General features: G+C 37.1%; 2 protein-coding genes across 2 annotated transcripts; both read left to right on the forward strand.

Annotated features, from left to right (window-relative positions):
- The first annotated feature begins 6,182 nt into the window (after positions 1–6,182).
- LOC139708937 (uncharacterized) lies at positions 6,183–7,357 on the forward strand. Its single transcript, XM_071620904.1, has one exon. It carries the CDS (start codon positions 6,295–6,297, stop codon positions 6,859–6,861), a length of 567 nt encoding a protein of 188 aa, XP_071477005.1. The 5' UTR covers positions 6,183–6,294; the 3' UTR covers positions 6,862–7,357.
- A 2,945-nt stretch (positions 7,358–10,302) lies between these two features.
- Positions 10,303–19,951, forward strand: LOC139708925 (uncharacterized). Its single transcript, XM_071620890.1, has 7 exons — positions 10,303–10,954; positions 11,623–11,697; positions 13,011–13,338; positions 14,665–14,798; positions 15,376–15,470; positions 17,957–18,136; positions 19,074–19,951. The coding sequence occupies exons 1-7, from the start codon at positions 10,303–10,305 to the stop codon at positions 19,851–19,853; spliced, it is 2,244 nt and encodes a 747-aa protein (XP_071476991.1). The 3' UTR covers positions 19,854–19,951.
- Positions 19,952–21,748: the final 1,797 nt, after the last annotated feature.

Here is a 21,748-nt window from a genome sequence, read left to right on the forward strand (position 1 = left end):
AAAGGTGGGTCTCACCTTTTATTATGATCGTTTTATTTCTGGATATTTCAGCCATTTCAAAATAAGTTTTCGTTAGATAAACTTTGAATTCCTCTTAGCATTGTATGCTCTTTTGTATTTCATTAGAGGTTTCTCATTATCTCACAACAAAGTTGGAAAGCTGAAACCCAATATAATCTCAACCAAAACTATACCATCCCTTTATCAATGTATACTGATTTACTCCAAAGGTAAGTTTCTTGAAACCATATAACTTCAACTATTGATGTATCGATGAATCGCTAAATATGATATTAACGATATACCCAGATAAACATGCACGGGTAGAAGATATGCTGAAGAAGCTGTTACAGCACGTTGGTACAAAATGAGAATAGCTTCAACAACCGTAAAATTTCATAATGTATTGAATACACGAAGGCATATCTATAATTATTGTTAAAATTCAGCATTATTATTTCTTTTTTTTGGGGGGGGGGGCGAAGGGGATCGTAAAAAAAAAGGCACAGTTCGAGATATAACTGAATATTTATATTATGTCTAAATGCAGTTAATGATAATGATGATGATGACCATGATGATGCTGATATCAATAATGATGATGATGATGATGATGATGATAATAATAATGATAACAACAGCAATCATAATGACAATAATAACAATAACAATAACAATAACAATAACAACAGCAATTATGATAATGTAATAAAATCAACAATAATAGGTCCTAAATAGTAATAAAATATGGATAATATGAACAATGGTAATCATCATCATCATTACTGTCACAGCTGTCATTGCACTACTACTATAATAGTTATCATCTCGACACAGCACCGTTTGCTTGCGGCAATGGTGACTTATTGTCAAAAATTTTCGAGGGGGAGTCCAGACGAATTGCATAATAATAATTTCATATCATGTAGTACATAAATCGACAGCACCATGTATAGATGTGTGGAATTAATTGTGGTCCTTGAGCAGAGATGCCAATGCTCTGAAAAACCCAAAACAAATCACACTGCAGTTGAACAAGGATGATGACATAGGAAGCTCACACATTTCATAAATGTAGCAATGCATTTCATTACAATACCGCCTTGTTATAACAGGTTCACTTGAGTATGTATAGGCCCTACACATGCTCCTCTTCTCTTGTTCTGCTTCCCTGAATATTAACAAGCCTCCTGAGCCTCGAATGCCTCCACTCATGCATTCTTATTGGTGAAGCTGCCATGTCATCATCCTTGTTCATTGTGATTTCTTATACATGAGTTTAGAAAACAATTTCATTCCTCATCCCAAGCACTTTAAATTCTGAAACTCTGTATACCAGTAACCAGATTTATAGTTGTATAAAAATTTAGAAATCATCCGGACAATGCCGGAGTCTCCTTCAATGCCCTCTACGTTGAATGTCGGTAGTTCCTTTGCAAATTTGATCCTTTCTCGAGAGCTAATGAAAGCGATGAAATAGATATCTTAAATTAATGATAATGAAAAAATACATGCTTACCCCCTCCCCCTATTGAAACGTTGTGAGTTTGTGATGTAGTAAAACGCCAAGTAGAAGTATTAAGCTCCTTGAGAGTATTTATTATTACATTTGTGCTAAGTATATGCAAATAAATATTTCATTAAATTTTCCTTTGAGTGGTTCACAATCTACAAGCTTGCTTTTTAGTGGACCTCTCAATTCTTGTTTTTTCTCAACTGAAGCATAACCTTGTATTATTTTTGCAAGTATGCATGCATTATATATATATATATATATATATATATATATATATATATATAACTTTATTTGTATCATTTGATATCATTTGTAAAGTTGTATGTATACGTTTGTGATATAATTCCTAATCTATACTGTGTGGTGTTCTGTTGGAAAAAAAGAGAAGAATGAAAATAAATGAATTGAATTGAATTGAATAGAGTATATGTATTGATATACAAAAGTGTACAATATTGTGATTAATTTCACGTTTCTTAATGCGTGAAGTGTTTGCGGGCATTATAAACTTTTTTTTTGCTCGATTGAACTAGAATCTTTGTAACTAAAGCTCTGTAGCACTTCTTTTTAAAGTTTTACCTAATTATTATCAAATTTACGTATGTTGATATTAATTGAAATATGATTATTGAACATTTCGACTTTTAGCTCAGATTACGTCAGAATTAACAGTTGAGAACTGTTTTTAATTTTTTTCTCCCTTTTGTTTAGATTTGTAACCCATCTTCAAATTGCTTAAAGACATAATGACGTATGCTTCATTTGTTGTGATGTTAAATTGTGAACGCAAGATTTATTAGTCACAAGTATATCTTCAGGTATGTAGTTAACTCAAGGATAATCATGGGGTAAGTGAAGAAAATTATGATACTTGTACCGTATACACTAATGAAAATGCCATTCATTCGTTCGACTTTTTTGTCTCCTTATCATTATCATGATAATGATGACAATTGATGAAAAAGTATATTGCCAAGTGATATCACTCTGAAATAATGCGGAACCACAGTGAAAATTTAACTTACTCAGCATTAAACAATGAGAAAACAATACAGTTATAGTATTGTATCTGCGAATGTAATTATTGTCATCATTATTGGCAATAGTTGATTGATATCAAATTAGTGGTATGAATTTACAGTGTGCTTTTTTTTTTGTTATCCCCGATGCGAAAATTTGGTCAGCTGTGACGTTTATAAATTCTTTAAATCAAATACTTCATGTCCACCGAAAAAAAGTGACACATCATACAAAGTATACAAGTAAACAAGAAATGAAGTACAAGCTATGAACGTGTAGTACAAAAATATATACGAAGGAATGCATAGTGTAAGAAAAACAATGCAAGCAAATAAAGCGCTAGAAAAGAGGGATCCACTCTCAAAAAAAAAAAGAGCTGGTAGACATGCATGATCACGCCGATATATCATAAATTAGTACTTGATAACTATGAAAATTGTTTGTTTTCACATGAACGTTTGGTGTTTCCCCTGCACAGTGCATATATGAATGTTAGTTTGCTGATGGAAATGAAAGTTCAAGTAGGCCTAGGTAGATGAAATCATACGTATTCTGTAAAACGTGATGAAAACGAAGTGATATTTCACAACCTGTCTGTACCAAACAGCGCAATGTCACAATTGCTTGGCGACATTTCACGAAGTGACTGTATGAAGCAGTATGATCACGTGATATCACAACTTATCGAACTGACCACATCTTCTAAATTGTATACCATAGTGACAAGCATGTATCAGATGAAATTATAAAGTTCTGGTGTTAATTTACCCAGTAGAAGTAGAAGCAAGTACCAATAGTCTATAGCTTATAGACCTCAGTTCCCCTATATCAACTTCAATTGACAGGAGGTTTGATTTATTATCACCCTGCTAAGTGGGCTTATTATGTGTAATCACCCCTAGAGGCGGAGGCAGCTGCCATTCATGGTCATCTACCAGAGTTATCAGATTTATTCAAGTGGCTCAGGCGGCCAGTGCCAATTCCATAAAACAAAAGCTTATAATGGGCAGTCCAGATGGGATGATGATTCGCCAAAAGTATTGCCCTTAAGTATTTTATTGAGAATCAGCCAGACAGAGTCGAATACAAGTTATGTAATTTCGGCCACCACCATGAATGGGTAAAAGAGAACCCTTTTTGTCACCCCTCGTCTCTGACCACAGACAAAACATATAATAAGTTATGTAACCCAGGCATGCAGTCTGATTGGATTGAAGGAGGTTCTCTTTTATAAACCTTTATGCTATTGTCTTATCGTAGGGAAGGAGAGAATATACTGAATTGCTTATGAGCTCAGGTCTTTTCCACCCAACGTTCCCTTTATAAATAACTTGTATAGGGTTGCTGACGAAAAGGGTTGCAAAAGTATAACTTAAATGTTGCTGACGATCGATTCGGCACATTTTTACTGTGACTTTGTTTCGGTAATTCAATTGTTTGATTGATTATGCACACTGGAAGCCTCATTTTCCATTTGGGTGGCAGGGCAAGTTCAACAAAATCGTGGAGAACTGATAATTTTTCTGAGCATTTACAGCAGAGACACCATCCACTAATACAGTTATGTTACGTAAAATGAGAGTGTGTAGGCCTTATGATATACACGTATGATTTACGTGTGTATTATCATTTAAGAATCACAGTGGGTCTGAACTACTTAACAGCGTATATGACTGAAATATAAGTAAAAATTTCACTGAGGCGGTTTGATGTAAAGAAACGGAAAAGAGCACGGTGCAGTCGTTAAACCCATAAACAAAGGAAGATGAATAATACGACTTTACAGATCTCTTTTGCCAGATCCATTAACGTCAAACAGCACATCATGTAAAAACCACTTTGTCAGGTATATGAATGACTAATCTAATATGTAAATATATCGACCAGATGAAGAAAAAAAAAAAACAGACAAAGAACAGGATTCGACTGCCTAGAAAAAAATCCAAAAATTTTTTCCCGCTTATCTACCACGACTTTAATGCTAATATTAAAGTACGCGGTATATTTCATATCAATATGTAATTATACATCAAATAAGTTGAATGACAGTGAATGAAAGGTCATCGGAACATGGCAATAAATTGAAAAGATAAACGGAAAGAGTATTAGCATGAATTACGATTCAAATATGTAACTGAGATGGCTTAATGCTTACAAACTTCAAGCGGATACGAAAAATCATCGGTACTATTATAGTATCCGTCATGCGCGACGTAACAAACGAAAGACTATATAGCATCATTGTATTCTTCGTACGTACTTGAGAAATAGAAGGAGAAATACATTGGAATTTCTATGAAAGTGGGACATGTAGGGCCTATTGTTATTATCCAAATGACAACTGAAGCTCAAAAGCTTGGGAAATGAAATGGAAATTGTGTGTCTGTTGCCAAGTGATGTTACCAGGAAACTACTAGCGAGAAAGCAATAACCTGGTATTGAGTATTACCCCAATGAGAGATATGCCCGAATGACAGGATCGTCCGTTCGTGACTAAAATCACAGCGACGCTTTTCAGCCTTGTCTCTTCAATTCAGGTTCTTGGCTCTTTATCGTATATGTGTCTAATCCAAATAAGAGCATATCATCCTAAAAGGCAAAACATTCCTGTAAACTAATTGTCAAAATTTTCTTCTTTTCGATCTTTCTTTTCATCGCTCAAAAGCGAAACTCGCCTGCATATACCGCGCTATCCGCATCGCAGCGATGAATTTCGTTTGCGAAGAAGCAACGCGAGCGGCGTTGGTGGAACATACGACAAACTGATTCAGACACATTTTATGATGTAATTTATCTAAATTGTCCTCATAGTCAATTTGACATCTCGTATTGTCAGCATATTTGACATTTCTAGTCCTTGAACGTCACTTTTTTGTTGTTTAAAGATGAAAAATTGACATTTAAAAGCTGAAGGTGTGGTTGATAGACGAGCTCCGTTGTATGAACTTCGCAGGCGGAGGTCACATTTGAACGTAACAATATGAAACATGTAATTGCTCTAAACGTCATTATTTTGCCATAATCTTCCACGATTTCAAGTTGTATACACTTCAATATAACTATCTGACGTTATGTTGACGTTTGTTTACATAAATTATCAATATATTTTGTAAAATTCTGCTTTTATTTTGGAAAAAATAAAACAGCAAGATGGCGGATGTGGCAGAATATGTGTTAGTTGGGGTGGTTTTACCCCTTATAGAATATTTACATTCAGCCCAATTCATTCATGTTTTGTTGAAATGTATAGTTGAAAAACTGTTCTTAGACAATTAAAAAGATGAGCTCGAAATGTTCATTAATTAGTCCATAAATAAAGGATAACATAAGAATATCACTTTTCCTAAGTTTGTAAAGGTTTTGAAAAACACTCACGTTTTCTGTAAATTAGGGAAGGCATGAGCCTCGAAAACAGAGTGGTAAAATTTTGAATGTATAAGGTCTTTGCACATAAGAAAAGAAAGGAAATCAATGGATTTAACATTGCGCAAAAGCGAACCAAATCTGAGGTAAGAAACACATAGGTATCTATCTCCGCCATTTTCACGATTCGCAGCAGACTCTATTTACAAGCTTTCCCCGACGTCCGCAAAGCGACTATAAATACAAGTGCGTCCTCACCGGCGTTACTTTTCAGCTGAATTGCCCTTGTGGATAGACCTTCCAGCTCTCTGAACTCACACTCATTGACTAACGACGCAGTTTGTGTCAACGAGGTTGATCCACGTTCAAACTCACGTCTCACCACAATAATAACAATGGCTGATACTGCTGCTGCCGCTGCTCCCCCAGCTGCCCCTGCAAAGAAAGCAAAGAAGGCACAAAAGCCAAAAGCTGCTGCAACTCATCCCAAGTACAACGAGATGATCACCAGGGCTATCGGCGCTCTTGGAGACCGGAAGGGGTCGTCGCGACAGGCGATCCTGAAGTACATCTGCGCCAATTTCAAAGTCGGCGACAAGGCGAAGGCCAACGTCCACGTGAAACTCGCCCTGAAGAGGATGGTGTCGTCTGGAGAGCTGAAACACGTGAAGGGCAGCGGTGCGTCAGGCAGCTTCCGCCTGGCAGAAAAGGCAAAGGCGACGTCGAGCAAAAAGCCCGCCAAGAAGGCAGCTACGCCGAAAAAGAAACCGGCTGCAAAGAAGGCCAAAAAGGCTCCAGCAAAGAAGGCACCCAAGAAGCAAGTGAAAAAGGCAGCGGCAAAGAAAGCTGATAAGAAAGCCAAGCCAGCCAAGAAGGCGAAAGCATCTCCAAAGAAAGCAACAAAGGCACCCAAAAAGAAGCCAGCGAAGAAGCAAGCCAAGGGGAAGAAAGCGAAAAAGTAAAGAGAACTCGCATTGAAAAAGGCTGCAGTGGAGTGACATTTCAGACTTGTATATTTTTGTAAGGAGATTCAAACCCAGTGACATATCCATTCGTGTAGTGTTCGTGTGACAGCGTCTTCATATCTCATGGTCAACATGTGGATACCCCCATTCATTTGCTGTTTATGTTTATGCTGCATTATCATACAACTGTGGGACATATGAATAGCTGACGCTGAAATAGGACCAGTTCCAAGTGAATCGCGTCTCATCATGCTATCAGTAATCCGACGAACTTCTCGAGAACTTGCCATTATCTTTTTCTTGTTAACCAGCGATTTCATCCGACTCGCGACAGCCCAATAATGTGAACAACTTATGGACATGATGGAGGGACTTTTGCATTGTCATATCGTCTTTGAGTACGTGTACATAAAGACTTTATAAATCTATTTATGTGGATACTCCAGATGGAAACTCAAGAGACTTTTAACGTTATATAAATCATGGATTATGAACCAACCTTTGTAATAAAAAAAGTTAAAATCCCATATTTTTGCTGCTGAATGTTTATTTCTACGCGAAACTAGCGTGCGCTGATGTATCACGGACATAACATTGATGATGTATTGGACAGAATTTTTGCAACTGTCCGTGTACGCGTGTTTCATGTGCAGTTGGGGTGGCTGAATGGCATGGTATTCATTGCATGACACGTAAGATGTGAGAAGCGCTGTTGTGTTTTACCACTTTTTAAAGAGAGAGAGAGGAATGTTATGTACATGAATATATATGTTGTATATATATTTAAATATATATTTTGTATATATATTTAAATATATATATTTTGTATATATATATTTTGTATATATTTATATACATATCACACAGGTGACATTACCACATTCCTCTTGAGAAAGAGGAGGGAGTTGATAGAACAAACTTGATATAAATACATTATACACAAATGTTATAACTGAGATATACAATGTTTATGTATTCATATACATTATATATATATTATATATATTGTATGATTATCTATATATGTATATATTCATATATATATATATATATATATATATATATACTGTATATGAATTATTTATTCATCCTAGACACATGCAACATGTTCACGTGTTTTTAGATATATACAATGTATATGCATTCGATCACACATGACACAACATAAACCTGTGCAATACTCGAGCTTTGATTAATACAATTTATACAGTCATGTTCTCATTATTGATGGGATTGGGAGGAAAACTTGATGGGTCTCGTACGGCGACATGGGAAGATTGGGGGGGGGGGGGGGAGGGGAGCGTATTCCTTGTGAGAGAGAGAGGGAAAGAGATAAAAGGTTCACATACGCACACATACATATATATATATATATACATGTACGTATATATATATATATATATATATATATATATATATATACGTGTGTATACACCATAACAAAACGCACTCCTCTCGGAGTTTAAGAAGTGTGTAGATAACTATTATTCATCACAAAACATGTTTGTCATGGAAGGATATCCTAGCTGCATATCAACATGTTTTACATGCATTCGATCATTATACATGAGAAATATAAACAACTTATACAGTACTGCAGCTATGTACCACAACACAATTACTGTATTTATTTACAAGTTGAGGGGGTTCCATACACCGACATGGGAAGACTGGAAGAAGAGGCGTATTCATGAGCGAGAAGGGAAGGGAGAGAGATAAACTACATGTACACGCGTATAAATATATAAACATAATAATATATACATGAATATATAAGGACATAATTATTACACCTATAGATATATCACATGTATGTATGATATATGATATGAGTGGGGAAGGGGGAGCGACAAGTTTCCGATATTGTTATATCGCACACATTATACACATGTATTTATATATTTGTACATATTACATTATATATATATATATATATATATATATATATATATATATATTTACGTTACACGCATTCCTTCATATATTCATTAAATGTTAATAGATAAGTCATACAGTAATTGAAAGAAGGCACATGCCAAGAAAATGGGCACAACTTCGCACCTTAACTACGACACACTGTATAATCACGCTTGGGAGCAGTGTCACAATGGTAGCAGCTGTGTATACCTTCTGGTTTGAAAGGTGCAAAGTTGCATCCGTAAGGTGCTCCCAGTGTAGACACTGGTAAAGGTGCAAAGTTGACTCTATTTTTCTTAGAGTGCACAATCCACCTAACATCTCCATTATCAATAGTGACAATTAAAAACCAGCTACAAAAACAAGCTGTGCATATTTCTTCCCAGGGAGTAAACATGTTTTGCAACAGTAAATACAGCATTATATCAACAGTAACTTAAGAAGAAGAAGAGAAAGATTACCAACTACAAAAATAGCTACTCACATAGAATACCCATTATGAGCAAAGATTTTGGCGAATATATATCACAATGATCGAATAATAGACATTTACGACATGGTACAGTATATATATATTACAAGAATAATGATCAGTATGTTATAGATATTTATGAGCATTAAATCCCTGTACTGGGCAACTTTTATACGACAGCACTGCGTTTATCTATCAATAGTACAGCCGGTATAATTATCTCTATCTATCTATCTATCTATACACCTGTCTATCAATCCATCTGAATATACTGGGGCCTAAAATAGCAAACATAACTATAAAAGCAATCACTCCATACTCTTTATAGGTTTGGCAGTGGTTAACGTACGTCTGAGCATGGGTGCATTGATCAACAAAGAAAATGCTAACAAGAGGATATAGGATCTATGGTTAATTACAAAGATGGCGAATAAACCAATCCCTAAGCACTGAATACACTTGTACTGTGCACGTATAGCTTGTCATGATACTCCAATCCAGGCATAGTTGTGCAGAATCCAATTTCGCGGGCGGCCAAGAAGCTTTCATTTACGAGAGGTATAGGTGTACAAAATACACACTAACATCGAAATAGTTATTCCTTGCATTATAATGTAGTATTGAGATTATACTACTACACGCTGTGACCACTATTAGTAGCTCCATGCTGTGACACTACCTTGTCAGTTCAATATGACCAAATGAAATCAAACGCAAATTATTCAAATACACTATGTCGGAGTGGTGTGGATAATTACACCCTGGCTTTTGAACAAACCCCGCCCTTGACAAAGTGGAACAGTCCGTTCATGATTGCCCTGCAGGGCAAGTGTCCGGATTGAATTGCGCATGCGGGCAAGTTCCTCATTATGCATGATGGACAATCGGGCAGAAGGAAGCGTATGGCTAGCTCGCTGTTGCCCGATCGACTGATAAAGTTGTCATCGCTTTTGGGGGAAAATGGTGTGATTTAATAAGTTTTTCTTTCAGTACTACCCTCTAGACTTATCTGCAACACCTGTAGAACAAGCTGGTAGCACTAGCAGACAATGGATGATCACTCTGCTGCGGGGAACGGAGCGAAAGCTGACAACATCCACCGGAGTGGAGCTGGCGACATGGACATAAACACTACCGTACAAGCAAGCGTATGCGGTAGTGCTATACCCATTGCGGAAGGGGGCGAATACGAACGAGCTGCAGCAACGACCAACGCTTTGGACTCGGCCCAGAGTGCTCAAATGGCCTTGCTAGCTAACAAGTCACCCAAAAGCTATATCTACAAAGCCTACGACAAACACAAGCGTACCCGCAGTTTTATTCCACACTGGGTAGTGGAATATCCGTGGCTTGAATTCAACCCGGATAAAGAATGCATGTTTTGCATGTACTGTCGCGAGTACCAGCGCACCCACGATCAGGAATTCACCAACACATTCGTTCATGGAGCTACGAATTTCCGCCTTGACTCTGTGAAGGCTCACGACCACAGTACGAAACACAGACAGGTCATGTTAGTCATGACAGGCAAGCTGGCGTCCATCCCCAAAGTTCCGGGGAAGCCTAGTCCCAAGGGACCGTCGGTAGCGGAGAGGCTGCGCATCGGCGCTTTTTTCTCGGGCGAACATGATACCCAAGATGACATGTCATTGACCTCCAAGATGCCCAACGCCAGACAAGTGTCTGATACGTTATCAGAAGGTGAGATCCGTACTGTCGAACCTTCATGATGTTTAAAATTTGTGATCATATGATTAATATCATAATAGGAAACATAAACCAGCTTAGCAGCCAGCTATTTGGAATAAGTTAAAAACTAATGTGCATAAAAAGATATCTCTCACTCACTCTCCCCCCTCTCTCTATTAATCCATAGGCACTATATGATATGTATATCTGTTTATATGATATATATATATATATACGTATATATATATATATATATATATATATATATATATATATGTATGTGTAGGCTATATATCCAAATATATGTTAATATGAGTTTACATATATGTATGTGTATATATCCAAATATATGTTAATATGAGTTTACATATTTTGATATAATCAGGGGCGGATCCAGGAATTCCATAAGGGGGAGGTGCTATTACAAAATTAAAGGGGGAGCATACATTTTTTTTTTTCATTTGTTTTAACAAGAAATAAGGAGGGGGAGCATGCCCGGTGCGCCCCCTCTGGATCCGCCACTGTATATGTATGCATGTGTATATGTGTACGTAAAATATCTGATATATATAATTTATATATCAAATACATATAAGCTTTATGGTATATAATTGTTGTACTCCAATCCAGATCGTGTAAATTCACATCTCATTTTCATATATCTTTTTATATCTTTCCAGAACATGCGTTGCAAAGGCATGGTCTTCCATCTTCAGACCTGACGGAGGATCCTGTTTACACACCAAATCCCATGGGTAGGCTTATTATGTTGATAGATTCTACCACACTATATGCTTGACTTAAATCTTGATGAATAGTTTCTATGTGACCCTGCATCACCAAGCCAACAAAAAGTCTCCAGACCTTTGAGAAAGGGTAGCTTCTGAAAGAGCAAACTCCTGAGTTTTGAAATAATGCATAGCTCAATACAATTAGTGGACTTTCCAATCTGCCTAAATAAAGGAAAGAAGGTACACACTCTTGGAAAGTGTGTACTGAAAAAAAGAGGCTTTGAAGTTTGGGGTCCATTCAAGTGCTGTGATTATCTCACCAAGTTGTGCTCTGTGCAATGAATGGGACAAAGCACAGGATGTAAAACTCTAAATAGCAACCACGATGAAGGGATTATCAGATTAAGCTAAAATTTGGCACACTATTGGCCCATTCCATTCATGACTACTGCTAACTTTCAGAGCATTAGCATCATTCTGTCAAAGGTTTTGAGAGTTAAAAGTGAAGAATGTGTAAAAAGATAAGAAGGGCCTCTAAAGACATACCTTATTACATGTATTCTACAGATATGTGTTCTGGGAAAGCTGTGCAAAACACAATTTCCCATTTGTTTTCTGATTCCAAACTTTTGAAGTGCATAGCAGAAGAATTGCTCTTTCAGAATATAGAAAAATAAATCTCAAGATCGACTAGGTTGACCTGTTTTGCCTAATATGAGTCCTTAATGTGAAATTGGGTTGTGCAATTTTTGTTTGTTTTGTGATGCATGGTCACATATTTTCGAGTGATAAACATTTAAGACATTGAGAGATAAAAGTAGGTGCATGAATGGAAGTCCAATGTACCCGAGCAATTGCCGAGTTCACTTATTGTTGGTAACACAGAGGTAAAGATCATAGATATCAATAATGTTTGAATTATTTTTCTATGAAATGATGAATGTATGCTTTCGGTGGCTGTTGCAAACTTGTAAATACATTGTTCTCAGATATCCCTGAGATTCTGACATGTTATTCTGTCATCATTTACAAATATGTTAGACATTTTCTAGAGTATAAAAAAAGCCTCTTCCTTTGTAATGATAATAATGATAACAATAATGTTAATGATAATGATAATAATAACTGTATGATAATGATGATATCAATAATCATTATTATAAATAGTAATAGATTAGTAATGCCATATGTTGCAATCATGATTGTCATTGGTATGATTATGAATGATATTAATGGCTGTCATCATGAACAATAAAAATTCAAATATACATGATTTTAGCACCCATTCATTGTTGAATATGACATCATGATTATGTTCTTTGTTTGAACCCACTTAGCAAATTATCTGCAGACCCTCCATGGTTTGTATCCATCTGCACCACTTGGGGAATTGGATGCATCAGAGCCACGCCCATCAACATCTGCATCTTTGGAGGGAACCCTTCCTACGGCAACTTCGACCCTCCCTGCTTCGACTGGGGTAAGTTCTGGTCTTCAGCATCTCAAGGATGAGCCCCTCTCTCCTGAAGAGTCCTCTCATCAGGAAGACTTCAATCAGGAAGACTTCAAGAGGAAACGGGATGAAGAGGAGGCGGGAGAGGAGGCAGAGGAGGAAGAGAAAGAGGGAGATGAGCGGGAAGATGATGGCAGGGTGTCGTCATCTGGGTCGCTGTCTCTTCCAGACCCTAGTGTGATTGGCAAGATGGTGCCCAGGATGAAGCCAGTGTGGCAGACAGGCAGGGAGGAAGAAGGAGAGGAAGATGAGGAAGCTGGAAATACATCCAACTCATCAAGTAAGTTTTTCTTGTTCTCTCTGTCCTGCAGTAATGTAACCTTACGTCATGCACAGTGAGATTATTACGGGAGGGAGGAAAATATTGGTGGCACAACAACTTGTCTCACGTATCATTTCTGACAACAAACAAATTGCCACCACCATACCAGACTTAAGTAACAACAAAACTTTATTCTTCCCCTTGCATCGAGCACCATCATCCCCAGTCTCAATCCTTCCTTTGCCCCAACATGGGCTGAACATGTGCTTTTTTTTTACTTTGCATAAATGCATAATGTTCATGACATATTCCCCCACATAAGAAAGTTTTGCTTATCTTTGATGGTCAACACTTTCTAACAAACTTGAAATGAATATGTGCTACTGTATTTGCTTTACTTGCTGATATCATGCATGTGTATAGTATATACTGATACTGGTACTGGTACTTTCCAGTCTGATTTTCAAACGATTAGAATCATTAGCTAAACTGAGCTGTGCACATTTCAATGAAATAATAAGAACACATGAAGAACTGATACAGTCTCGATCCTTCCGCTACCATTTTTTTTTTACTTCGCATAAATGCATATTCATGACAGAGAGTAAGACACCCCAAATGCTATGAAATGAAGAAAAAGATAAAAGACGAAAAAATAAAATCTTCCAGCACTTCAAATAGAGGCAAAGAAATATATTTTGATAAGTAGATGTCAGATGGATATATCCATATAAAAGAAAGAATTATGGATTGCAAGAGAAAAGGATAGAAAAGGTTGTGGAAACAATCTAGGTTCGTTACATCTTCTTTCCTTTTTTTTTCCACAATTCTCAGTACAAAGGTTAAGTATAATTATGCCAGATGTGAGATGGACTCCATGTTAATTTCGAATACAGCATCACACTTTCAAAATACATGATGATGGATGTTCAGGGAATTATCAATAAAGGACACCAAATTAAGGCTAGTTCATCTGGATGTAAGAATTCAGGAGGGATAATTTCATGAATTTCTGCTACCGTGACTTTGTATTTTTACTAAATTAAAGGATGATTTTCTTTGGTATCTGGATGAATCCTGTAGCCTATGCCTCCGGTCAGGACACCATGGATCAAGCTGCAAAGATGGCCGCCAGACATCCCAGACTGGATCAAGGCATTGCTGAGGGTGGGTCATCCCAGCGGCATGAGGACATGGCAGACTACATCTTTGATCCGTCCGTTGCCATGGTGCGGCAGGGGAAGAGAATAATCAGGCAGCTTCCGCGGTCAAAGAGAAGGAAGCTGGAGAAGCTGATCGCACAGCAGATGTATGAGAATGAGTTTGGCATCGTTGATGATACCAGTGCAGGTAATTATGTCATTTAGGGTGCAATTACCTTTATATCAGAGGTGACTGTCTCACTTCAGAAAATTTGTTTAGAAATAATGTATACTCTTAAGATAGGCACAGCTATTGTTTGTAACACCAGTGTGGTGCATTTTCATGAAAAACAGTGATACGATTGTCAGGGTAACTTTGGAGGATGTTGTAAAGATGTGGAGGGGAAGATGGAAAACTCATGGCTTTTTGTTTTCCTTCTCACAGTTAGATCTGAGCTTGATTTCTTATTTTGATACCATATGTTTTCCAGAGATGAAATTTTGTGGTGAAAATTTGGATGACTTGGAAAGATGAGCAGACCTAATGGGCTGCAGTACTGTCATTGATTTTATATAATAAATTTGTTAGTGATATTGGTTTGGTAAATCTGGGCTTTCCATTGCCTTTATTAATGAACCTGCAAGAAATACAGGGCTTGACCCTTGAGCTGAAAGAAATGCATAATACATATACTCTCATTACATCTTTAAAGAATTTAAAAAGTGGAAAGAAAAAGTGAAAGTTAAACCTGAATTTGTAGTGTGCAATCTGATCATCTTTGCAGGTTTTGATGTCAGGGAATTGCTGAACTTGTTTGAAGAGTTGAATTGCGCATTTGATTTGAATGCTGTTAACCCCATTCACGGGGATGAGAAGACAGTGAAATTTTGGGAGTTTTAAATGTTTGGCCATCGCTGACAATCACCATAGTAACAGTCAGTGACCAGAGCTTCTCAGCCAATCAAAACTTGTCAGTGCTGACAAACGTTGATGAAACACCCCTCTGATCATCTTTTGCAAGCTGTCATTCTCTGTTCTGCCCACCTGCCCCAACAGCCACACCTTCCTCCATGTGATTATGTTTACTGTGTCTTCCTTTGATTCAATGTGCCTCCTGATTTCAGTTATTGTCAAAACAAAGAGGAGAGATGAAGAAATGGAGTCAACTAACCCCTAATAAACTTCCATAGCAACTAATCTTGAAGACTCATGGTCCTTTCTCCTTTTCACTGCTTTGATAAATCTTTGCTGAAATCAGGATTTCCTTATACAGGCATCTCCTGTTACAATGAAGTCCTTGGGACCAGCATTTTTCTTTTGTTATATAATTTTTTTTATAGTTGAACAATAATGTATATAAAGATATGTAGATACTGATGTTGGGACCTGGATTTTTACTTCATTGTAACAAGAGCTTTGTTATAACGGTGTTTGTTATAATGGGAGTGCACCATATATGCATACAGTACAGACTAATCTTGTACAATGAGTTTGGCTCCCTCTCTAGTTCATTTTACCAACATGTTATCATCATATCTGAATGGTTTGAAGCAAGTCACGTGTACTTTTACTCATGGCGGTATCTTGATGAGCTCTGACATAACTTGTTTCATTGTCATGAGAATCTTATTTGGCAAAATTTGTGACCGTATTATATGACTTAAAGTAGTGATACAATATTTTATTGTGAATGATCTTGGTGTCCAAATCAGGTATGATGTTAGAAGGTTTGCTGTAGCTATTAACCAATATCTAAATATTTTTCACAGGAGATGGTTTGATACTACCTTCAGTGGAGACTGAGAGTGAGGTACGTTGCATGGGAAATACTCCACTCTGTGTCTGGTAGAAAAGTGTTTTCTGTGGCATAGTGGATGAGACTCCCGACTCCCAATCGGAGGACCCGAGTTTGATTCCCGCCCAGAGCTTACGTCCTCTCAACCCATGTGTATAAATTTGTACCTGGCAACGCTAGGGTAATAATAATGGCAGGGCCTTCATGGTAGAACGGTGGCAACACTGAAGAGGTTACCCTGGGTAAAGAAAACCATTTATTGATATTATTATTATTATTATTATTATTATTATCATTATTATTATTATTATTATTATTATTTTTATTATCATTATTATTATCATTATTATTATTATTATCATTATTATTATTATTATTATTATTATTATTATTATTATTATTATTATTATCATTATTATTATCATCATCATTATCATTATTATTATTATTATTATTATTATTATTATTATTATTATTATTATTATTATTATTGTCATCGTCATTATCATTGTTATTATCATTATAATGAGCTTCAGACAGAAAAAAATGGTAATGGTTCCAATTTAATATTGCAGAAAAAAAGTGGAAACTATAAAAAAAAAAGAATTGAGGTAGCACCAAGGATCCAAATACTGCCCTTCTGTTGTCTGTCTGTCATTCATCATGGATGTAAGTAATTTACCTGTAGAATTGTTTTGTGACAAATAACTTTCCTATCATTTACTCTAGATGCAGTATTATGTAGTACAGAGGTATGATTGGGTGATCTTAACTCTTTATGTGCCAAGTTCGCACGTCCGACTCATGCCAACTTCGCATATTCTGCTCAAATCCACAAACCCGCCCAAGCCAATCGATAATTTTCCAAATGCCGCAGGGCAATGAAAGCTTTTTCTCGCATTTCCGTTCGTCGCACTTATAGCTTGCTTATTGTGTGGAGAATGACTATCGAGTGGTGTTCCCCAATTGATTTGCATGTCAATTCTAAGTTTCTGTCACAGTTATGTGTGCAAAGATCATGCCTTTATGGTAATTTAGCGACTGGTCATTTGAATGAAAAACCATCATCGATTTGTCATACAATTTTCATCAAAGTAAAGCTTGGCATTTTATTGACAATTTTGCTCACTACATGTCCAGCTTAACAGAAATCTGTAGAAGTTACATCGATATGAAAAGCAGAAAGTTTTTTTCAAAGCATGACTACGTTGGTGTCTCAGAATAATGTAGCACACAGGAGGTTTCGACCACGGCAAATAAAGAGTTAACTGTGATTATGCTGTTCAAGGTAATGTGCAGAGGTTATAGGTCATTAAAGGTCACATAATAAAATCTATCTGTAAAATGATAAAATCTCCTTCGAATTGTCATGGAGTTGGCATGACACACTGTGTCAATTGCCTTAATAGTTGTTTGTGTGTTCCATATAATATAATATATATATATATATATATATATATATATATATATATGTTCTATGTTATATTCTATTTTATTCTATATATAATATTCCAAAGATGAGGGAATAATTATACTTATTGTCTAACAACTAGTTTGTGTTCCGTTACAGTATCCATGGCGGCAGCTGGCAGAGTCTTTTGCCTTTAAGTACCAGCAGCTGAGTGAGGAACATGCCAAGGAACTCAAATCCATCCAGGACACTGTGACCAGCCTGGAGAAGAAGTGCCAGGAACTGGATGCAAAGCTCCAGGACCAGACTAACAGCTTACCGTCAAGTTCCAGTGCAGAGGTTGGTACAAGACTCTGTGAAGGCTGTAGTGTGGCTTTCAGACCCTAAATAACTTTAACTCCTCCAGAGCATTGATGCACTCTTCCTGCATCTCATTCTTGCAGAAGCTTGTAAGCGAGGCAAGAAAGAGACTTGTTTGAGCACATCAAGGTGCCCATTTTAGGATGAGAAGATTTGACAACATCTTTACTAGGTTCTTTCCCCCCTTTTTTTGTTTTTGTTTTGTTTGTTGTTTGTTTGTTTTTTCAGATAAAAAAGACAAGAAAGAGATTTGGTTAAATCCCCCAAGGTGTGTCATTGCCTCAAACATACTGTAAAATCAGAAACATTCACAACTTGATATTTTTTTTTTTTTTTTTTGCAAATTGGAGGTGATAGCCTCTTGTGGCATTAAACTTTCACAAATTGCCACTGGCATTCAATGCACTGTGTAGGAATAAAAAACAAAACTTTCATATGCATTTATACTGGTGAAATTCACGAAAGTTTCATGCATGTGAACATATCTTGTTTTACGGTAGTTGTCTTCTCACCTTCTTGTTCTGAAAAAAAAAAGAGTGCCAAGGTGTTACTTCAGCTAGTCACAGATCTTGTCTTCATTGATCCTCACTCTTCACTGATGTGGGTAAATTCATACATTACTGCAATTTTTTTGACCTTTTCTCAGCAGTAAAACAAATGTGATTACAGTCATCTCTCAAGTTAACCAATAGATGTATATAGATAGACAGCCAATCAGACTAGTAAAAAGGATTGATTAAAAATACATAGATAGATAGATAGATAGATAGATAGATAGATAGATAGATGGATGAATAGATATGTAACTGACTAAATAAATAGATTAAATGAATGAATAAACAAACACATGATAGTATAAGCCTGTTGTGTGAATGATATATATGTATATCTTGGTTGTGTCTTTTATTTCATACAGGAAACTCAACCCCAAGATCAGAGTAATAATTCAAACACTGAGAAAGAGTCCAGTGGTATTAGAGACCCATCTCCTAGAATCAACATGTACAGCTCTGTAGTGATCCTGCAAGTGCCTGGACAAGAACCAGTCAGATTGGGCGGGAACTCGAGGGCGGACTTCAACTCCGTAGAGCGGGACCTGGCAAGGTGTGGCATCCACATCAACCTCAATGGAACAGGCTTGCCCAACGTAGCAGGTGTGGGTGGAGAACCACCGGGGCCATCCCTGTGCTCCTCCAGAGTGGATGGTAGTCAAAGCCCTAGTGGAGCAGTTGGTAGGAAGGATGCTTTCCCTACACCGGTAGTTGGTAGCCAACCCGAAGTTGTCAATGGACTTGCATGCGATAAAATGGCTTCGTCGAGTGGTACAATATCCCCATCAACCGGGAATCATTCTGGAGTGAAGCTTGGCAGAAATCCACAACTCAAGGATGCCTCTTGCGTTCAGACCAATGGCACATCTTCATTATCCAATGATAAGGCTGATGAGAGTGATTCAAACAGTGGTGCTGATAATGCTGTGGTCGCACAGCCTGATTCTCTACATGGCTCTCTCGCGGTGTCTAGTGACGACAAACTACCGGAAGATACCGGTGGAGAACAGCATTGCATCCAAGCTGCAGTGCCAATCAAAACTGAGGATCTTCTGGAAAGCAGCGAATGTGAAGACTTGGTGATTGATGCCGAAGGAGGACTGACTGATGAAACTGCAGTGCCTGATGTAGGTCTTGTGACATGACCAGCGGTATCAATGCAACACTGACAGGTACTGGCTGGGAAAATGATATACATTCTAGTGGTGTCACGGTGGTTTTAAAGGTACTCATGGTGCTTCTCCTTTAAGTTTGTTATATGGTTGTACTTTATCTGCTTTTCCAATGTTATTCTGCATGAGCAATTGATGGCGTTTGGAAAGATACACCTCATTGTAACTTGTACATTTACTTCATTCCAAACTTGCCATCTTTGTACTGTATATGTAACATTTGTTCAGGAGATACAACTCAATCACTTCACGATTGCAATCACTGGAGCCTAGATTTGCTCCCCTGCATTTTTGATGAGCATAAGAAAAGATCAATATTTCAACCAGTAACTGCATTATGATTTAGGCAGATTTCATTGGGTTCAGACAGGTGTCATTAGGTTCAAACAGTTGTCACCATTGGCTTAACTGTGTAATATCCCCCAGTTAACCATATTTTATTATGATATTCAAAGCAATATGAAGATGGTGTCCCTGAAGGGTATATATCAGTTTTGCCAAATTTTTACCCTGAAAAGACTGCACATTGAAAAGCATGTTTACTCTATGATTGAGTTCAATTTTGGAGTGTATCTTATAATACTGGGACGTTTTCTCTTCTTTTCCTCAATACACTGTAAATGTTTTCAGCTTAGTTTGATCACTTCCGTGTACCGTAAGTAATGCATACTGAATAGCCGATACCTCATGAAAAACACATATTATAAACAGAATATTGTATATACATGTATACACAAATCTACACATGCAAGATGTGTATGATTGTGTATGATAGCCTTTGATAACTAAGTAGTGATGACTATGTATTGAAGAAGTTTTCATCTTCCTGGTATAATTCATTGTTGTGCATACTATCTTACCAGAGAGCATTTCTTGTGATTGTTTTGATGGTACAAGTTGGAAGATTAACTTGTTATATGTAAGGTACGGCAGTTGCCCATGAAGTTATGCGTTATACATCTGGTTCATGCAATGTGTGGGTTGATAAGTTGCCTTCAGACCGTCAGAAGTACTCTCGTGTGATTTATTTGATATACATACCACAATTTCAATTTGTTGCGAATGCTAATACATTGTATCTCAAATGTGGAATGGATTTTAACAGCATAATGTGAAGCACATACTATGTAAGTCATAACTCACACATTGTGAATGTGCCAACTGTGAAGAAAGGAAGTACATACATGTACTGTATTGCTTTTAAAAAAATCTATCACCAGGAGATTAACTCATTGTTTCAATTTTAAGGTCTGCCTGCACCATCATTGATTGTACTGTATGACATGTTTGACATGACGTTACAAAGCAGGGATCCAAATTAAGAAAGTATGTAGCATTCAGAGCTATGCGTTACCTAGCATGGCCCATGCAATATGTTCCACCATGTCAGATACAGGTCACTCACATTATAACATAGTGCTCGGGATCAGCAGTTTTCTTTTGTTACTAGCAGCACCCGTGGAAATCCACGGGTCTGAGGGGTTTTATTTTTTTCTCTCATGTATACGATTTTGCACATTTTTATTGATGAAATAAAAAGAAAAGTTTTCTCATTCTTTCGTCACTTATGCTCTCTTCTACCCATGACCACCATCCCCCCACACACATTTTCGCCCTCGCAGAACAAACAAACAAACAAACATTCAGTGAAAAATCACAAAAAAACGCTTATAAGATTCTCCGAAAGTTCTGCCCACAGATTCTTCCCGTCTGAACGGGGAGATACTATTGACACTATGACTTTGATATTAATTATATTCCGTGCTCTTGCATCCATGCAGGCCCCCGAGGGTCAAGGCATCGCATTTCTTTTTAAATTCCTATTTCTTTTCCCACGCTATGAGAGAAAAATATAATATTTTCGTCTT

Source organism: Diadema antillarum, unplaced genomic scaffold, assembly GCF_040938485.1.
Source record: "Diadema antillarum isolate AM-2024a unplaced genomic scaffold, OU_Dant_1.0 seq00001390_RagTag, whole genome shotgun sequence".
NCBI lineage: Eukaryota > Metazoa > Echinodermata > Echinoidea > Diadematoida > Diadematidae > Diadema > Diadema antillarum.

Coding starts and splice junctions, on each gene's coding strand:
- LOC139708937 (XM_071620904.1), top strand. CDS start 6,295: ATGGCTGATACTGCTGCTGCCGCTGCTCCCCCAGCTGCCCCTGCAAAG.
- LOC139708925 (XM_071620890.1), top strand. CDS start 10,303: ATGGATGATCACTCTGCTGCGGGGAACGGAGCGAAAGCTGACAACATC. Junction 10,955..11,622: donor GTCTGATACGTTATCAGAAG/GTGAGATCCGTA, acceptor ATATCTTTCCAG/AACATGCGTTGCAAAGGCAT. Junction 14,799..15,375: donor CGTTGATGATACCAGTGCAG/GTAATTATGTCA, acceptor TCATCTTTGCAG/GTTTTGATGTCAGGGAATTG.